This window comes from Halichoerus grypus, chromosome 7 (assembly GCF_964656455.1).
Source record: "Halichoerus grypus chromosome 7, mHalGry1.hap1.1, whole genome shotgun sequence".
NCBI lineage: Eukaryota > Metazoa > Chordata > Mammalia > Carnivora > Phocidae > Halichoerus > Halichoerus grypus.
Window position 1 is genome coordinate 102,444,156 of NC_135718.1, and position 6,000 is coordinate 102,450,155.

A 6,000-nucleotide genomic window follows, 5' to 3' on the forward strand; every position below is an offset into this window, starting at 1 on the left:
TGAAAGAACTTGGACTTTTAGAGCCAAATAGCCCAGGATTCAATCCCAACCTGACCACTTACTGTGTTGTAACTTGGGCAGGGAACCAAACCTCTGGACCTTGGTTTTCTCATTTAGTAACCAGGGATAAAATACTCACTTCTCAGGAAGTAAGATACACATGAAAACAACTAGTATAATACCTGGTGCGTAGTAAGTACTCAGATGTTAGTTATCACCCCCTAAATCTGTTTTCAGAGGTGGCAGCTAAGTAAAGAGTTTTGATTGAGTAGCACTTACAAAATGGGAAGGTAATGGTAATATCTATACAGAACGTAACAGTATGTATGCTGTTCATAATACTGTTTTACTTTTCACCGGGAGTGGGCACTTTTCTCCATTAGCTCAGCTCTCTAGATGTTTTGATGAGGTAACTGTTGGAGGTCTCATTACTACCTTGTTTTAATGTTATAGAAGAAACGCTGCAAGTACAAGACTGAAAAAATTGAAACCATAAAGCCAGCAGATCCATTGCACCCTGTAGCCAATGGAGACCTAAAAGGAAGGAAGCCCTTTATGAACCAGAGAGATTTTTCTAATATGGGAGAAGTTTATCACTCTTCTTACAAGGGTCCTCCGTCTGAAGGAAGCTCAGAAACATCATCACAGTCAGAAGAGTCTTACTTTTGTGGCATTTCCGCTTGCACAAGTCTGTGCAATGGACAGTCCCAAAAGACAAAAACTGAGAAGAGGGCTTTAAAACGAAGGCGATCTAAAGTCCAAGACCAAGGAAAATTGATAAAAACTCTAATACAGACTAAGTCAGGATCATTGCCGAGCCTGCATGACATAATCAAAGGAAACAAAGAGATCACCGTGGGAACATTTGGTGTCACAGCGGTCTCGGGACATATCTAAAATGAATAGAACTTTTCATACTGGAGACTTTTTGTTGTTGTTCTTTGAAGAACAGTCTGTGGTATTTGAAGGGTTTGGGGGAGGGAGAAATATTAATGGGAAAAGTATTCAGAAATTATGGTTTCTGCCTTTTTAAAAAAGTAGGTGGGATTGTGTCAATCTTGGTTAATGAGCAGTTTTACAAGGCTGATCACGTCCTACAAGGACAATGGTAGACATTTTATAAAGATGTTTTTTCACAGATTAATTACTGGGACAAATGTAATTTGGAAGCCCAGTTCCTTTGGGTGGGATAGGAATGAAAGCCTAAACCTCTTCCTTTAGCTTTGTTCCTATTTCTTGCACCTTCCCATATTTATGTGCCTTTTGTCTATTTATAATGCCACTGGAAGAGGAGGGAGAACTTTTTCTGTCATTTGATTTCTTTTATAACTTTGTTAGTTTTTTGAAGCTGCAAACACTACAAGGCTTTAAGGTGATCTGCACCTGAAGTTCAGTAATGTGGGTCAGACAGTATAAAGATCCTGCAGACTTGCCAAATAGACTTCTGCGTAGCAAACTCACTTGAAACAAAAACTTGCTGGAATTTTTTCTGTTCTTTTGGGTAAACGGCAGTACTGATATTTTCATTTAACTTATTCACACTCATTTTTCTCTAGTTACTGACTCAATGAGAAAAAAGCCTACAAGATTTTTTCTTGCAAATGACTGGTATTTGCAACTAAATTTTTTTATAAATTCACCTTTTAAACACATTTAACCACTTGTTGTAAGGGTTTTCGTTAGCTACATTACATTTTAAACATTCACAATAAGCACTAATCCTCCAGACTTTTAGGTAATTGTTTCCTGTTACTACAAGTAGAACATTTGAAGGTTTGTCAGATGAGTCCAGGTCTCATATGATAGAATCACTGCCTATGTACATATGCACGGAACCAGTGAGTGAGTTTGCCAGACCTCGTCTAATTGGTCAAGTCTAAAGGGATCATTATTCCTTGATGTTTGCTTTGTATTGGCTACAAATGTGCAGAGGTATACATGTGATGTCAATGTGTCTGTCTTCATTTGGTCTTTTGTTTTCTTTAAAAATAATGGGCAGCGACTGTATTTGAGTAAAATGATTTCTTAGTGTGTGTTTGTACAGTAATGAGTGAAAGTGGGAAGTTTCTTTTTGAAAGGGAGAGAATTGACCATTTTGTGTTGTAAGATTTAAGTTATAACTTATTGAGCACTTTTAGTAATAACTTTTTAAACTTGTCTAATACCTTTCTGGGGGTATTGTTTGTAATGTGACCTATTTAAAGCCTTTTTTTGTTTAAGTTGCTGCTTTTAGGTTAACAGTATGTTTTAGATGATTTAAATTTTTTTCCAGTCTGTACAATTAGCCATTCAGAGCAAGAGGGCCTGATTGTATGGAAACTCATTGAGAAGAGGTCCAGATGAGAGCGGAGGGAGACCGGGAGTTACACAATCTGCGTGCAGCACCCAGGGTTGTGGAAAGATGACTTTCAGTTTGTAACTACGGAGCTGTAGCGCCATTAGAAACTGTGAATTTCCAAATAAATCTGAACACTTGTCTTTATTAATTACTGGCTCTTCTGTTCTTTGAAGGAGAACTTACAAATATATTACTCGGAACATAGAATGAAGTTTTTGCCACTTTAAAAACTACAGCAACATCTCATTACGTAATTGATCACATTTCAGCCAACTCTAAACTGATTGAACTTACACGTAAACATTTTGTTCCCTATACAATTGTAATTTCACCATTTCAAACACTAAAATGAGAGTTTTTGATCTTTATTTAGTAGAGTACATGTATGTATATTCTTATCAGGTGTCATCTTGAGGACTACTAATTTTTAAGTTTTTCCACATCTAAATAGAGTGTAATGCTTTACAATTTACTTTTCAACTTTTAAACATCTAACCAGAGCATAACATTTTACAATTTGGGGCTTATTTTTCCTCTCTGAGATTATACTTACATGAGGAAAAAAAAGAGTTCTTGCCAGTTGTAGACGTGTGCCTGGTAGGAAGCGAAGCTGCGTATGCAGAATAGGCTTTCAGTGTGGCTTGATAGTTGGCCTCATCTTCTTTCTTCTAAACGTTAGCATTAAAACAGCATAAAATAAAAGGAAACAGGGATCATAAGAGCAAAGATGCCAAGTAAAACAGTTCTTTTAATTGGATTTTTAAAAATACTGTGTTACATATAATTTGAGGAATTAAATAGCTTTTTGATAAGCCTTATATGGGAAAACAGGAGTTCTCTACTGTCTGCCACTGGCCCCGGGGGCCCCTCCAAGGACTGTTTGCTCCTCAACAGCAACCTGCAACTCTTGTCCCCAGTTGGTGTGCTGCTTTTACCACCTACTGGTTTTCCAGTTTTAGAGGTGTTCCCAATTTGAAGATACAAGCTTACATATATGAAATACAAAATAGGTATTTGTTAACCTACTTGAACAAATCTACGTAAGAGCATGGCATATGAAGTAATGTCAGTCATCAGATTTATTAAGAACCTCATGCAGACCCTTTGTTTGAATTGTCCAGTTTGTGACAAGACCTTCCCAGCAAAAGAGAAGCAGATCTTTGAAGACCATGTATTCTGCCACACTCTGTAAGTGTCCCAGCCTCCTGGATCTATACCGTACATCGATTTTTATAGAGTAGAACCTATAGCTTCTACTTAGAGCTATGACCCACGATCCTGCCTAACATGAAATTACTAGGGATTTAGTCCTGTTGCCCTAAGGATGGAGTCCTGTCGATTATCTGCAGAATAGTGGTGAGGGCTATTACTTCCATCCTTGTGGGTTACTACCTTTTAAATCACATAACTAGCTGCGTCATCCTCACCTCTGGTGCCCATTCTGAGGGTCTCCAGTACAAGGGCCCTGGGCTGCAACTGAGCTGGCCCTTCATTCACAACAGGCTTGACTTGAGTACTAAGTGATTCGTTTTCTGAGTTGTCCCAGTGCCCTTCAAGGTCAGGCCTTGAGTGTATTCACAGTCGGTTCTCAGTCCTAACCCTGCAGCTGGTGATTGAGTAGAGGTTGAGAATTTCTTCCTCCTCCTCAGGTCTCTTTCTCCCACTGTTTGCATTAAACTAGCCACAAATAACCACCGCAGAGAATTCCGACATCCAATTGGGATGCCAAAGTTTTCTCATCTTGATTTCTCAGCTCCCAGCAGAAGCATCTTATTCCCGAACCATGGACCCAAAATATTTCAGTCACAGAAAGCCTTCTTTCTCTCTGGATACCTCTGTTTGGCATTTTCTACTCTTTGATCTTTCCTATGCACATAACCTTTATTGTAAGTCCTTTCTTAATGATTAGTAGGACTTGTTAGAAACTGGGCCTGCAACTTTCTGAGCAGGTGAGTTTGAATATGGGTAAGTCAGAATAATGAGAACTATTGTTAATCTCGTTAATACTGAAAATAAACTCGTCCTATTTAGGGAAAAAAAAAAAAACTCATGCTTTTCCCCAGCTTTTTAATTTGAAAAATTTCAGTTGAATATCTGTGCAGCTTTACCCAGATTCAGCAGTTAACATTTTTAGTTTTTTTTTTTTTTTCCTGTGTGTGTGTCTATTTGCATACATACACGCACAATACACACATTCTTTTGGGCGAACCATTTGAAAGTTAGTTGGGACAGTAAGACCCTTCACCCCTAAATACTTAAGCATGTATTTTCTTTTTTTTTTAGTTTTAATTTAAATTCAATTAGCCAGCATATAATACATCATTAGTTTTTGATGTAGTGTTCAATAATTCATTAGTTGTGTAACACCCAGTGCTCATCAGATCACATGCCCTCCTTAATGCCCATCACCCAGTTACCCCATCCCCCCACCCCCCTCCCTCCTGCAACCCTCAGTTTGTTTCCCTGAGTCCAGAGTCTCTCGTGGTTTGTCTCCCTCTCTAATTTCTTCCCATTCAGTTTTCCCTCCCTTCTCTTAGAGGGAAAACATGCATCTTCAGCCATAAACCCTGGGAATGCTGCTCAGTCCCAACAGGTTGCAGACTCCTTGTTCATACCATCAGAGTACTTAGCAAGCCAGTCTCTCAACTTTTTCATTTTCTAGGTGGGAATCAGTCACCAGTCTTTTGTGCTCCTTCTTCCCCCAACTTCATGGGCACATACTCCTGGGGGAGGTGATCTTATTCCTAGATCAGATGTAAATCTTGGTCAGTGTAAGTCAATCATGGTAAATCCATTCATTCGCCTTACTGGTGACTGGTTTAGGTATGGATATGTGGTGAAATTCTGACCAGTGGCAAATGAAGAGAAGTCTGCCAAGAGAGGGGCTTTTTTGTTGTCAAAAATCAAGTTGTAGTAAGAGAAAGATGTTTTCCCTCTGGACAATTTCTTGTCTGGATGATATACATAAATTTCTCACACACAAGGGCAGCCTGAGGAAAATCTGACATGGTGAAGAGGATAGAGTAGAAAAAGAAGTTGCTCATGACCTCACTCTAAGCCACTGAACCAACCAATCCTGGAGCCACCCTACCTTGGGACTCCTTGTTAAATGAGATAATAAATCCTTCTCATGTTTAAGCCATTCTCAACTGGTTTTTGTGTTACGTATTTGTGTTACGCCAAAAGCATCCCATCTGATAGAAGTTGCTCTTACTAGGTGCCAACACCATGCTAACGCACTGTATACATAGCCTCTTGTTTAATAATCTATGTAAGTGCTGTTATTGTGCCAGTTTTAAAATGAATAAACTGAGGCACAGTTTATTCATTAATTCATTCATTCAATAAACTGCGCCTCAGTTTATTCATTTTATTTATTCATGGTGTTTATTCATGGTGTTTATTCAGGTCACAAAATTAATAAGTGGAAGAGCAGGGATTTAAGCCCGTATCTATCTGAAGGGCTTCAGTGACTAGGCTCTTCACCATGCTGTAATGCCTCCTGGTGGAGACATGGGGGACACTACCTGAGAATGCCCAAGAGCCCTCTGAGGAACTCACAGAAGCACCACTTCCTGGCATTAGGCTGGTTGGACCTGTCCTGTAAAGTCCTTATTTTGTAGTCACACCCTGGTGAGACCAAACACTCAGAAATGCATTAA

The 6,000-nt window shown here is 39.0% G+C and overlaps 1 protein-coding gene across 2 annotated transcripts in view; it reads left to right on the top strand.

Moving 5' to 3' along the window:
- The window catches only part of SUCO (SUN domain containing ossification factor), an 87,285-nt gene extending 84,799 nt beyond the window's left edge, over positions 1-2,486 (top strand). For both annotated transcript variants that reach the window (XM_036074175.2, XM_036074177.2), the window contains one exon: positions 454-2,486. In XM_036074175.2, the coding sequence (XP_035930068.1) occupies positions 454-897 (444 nt within the window). In that variant the 3' untranslated portion in view covers positions 898-2,486. The remainder of the gene's footprint in view (positions 1-453) is intronic.
- Positions 2,487-6,000: the final 3,514 nt, after the last annotated feature.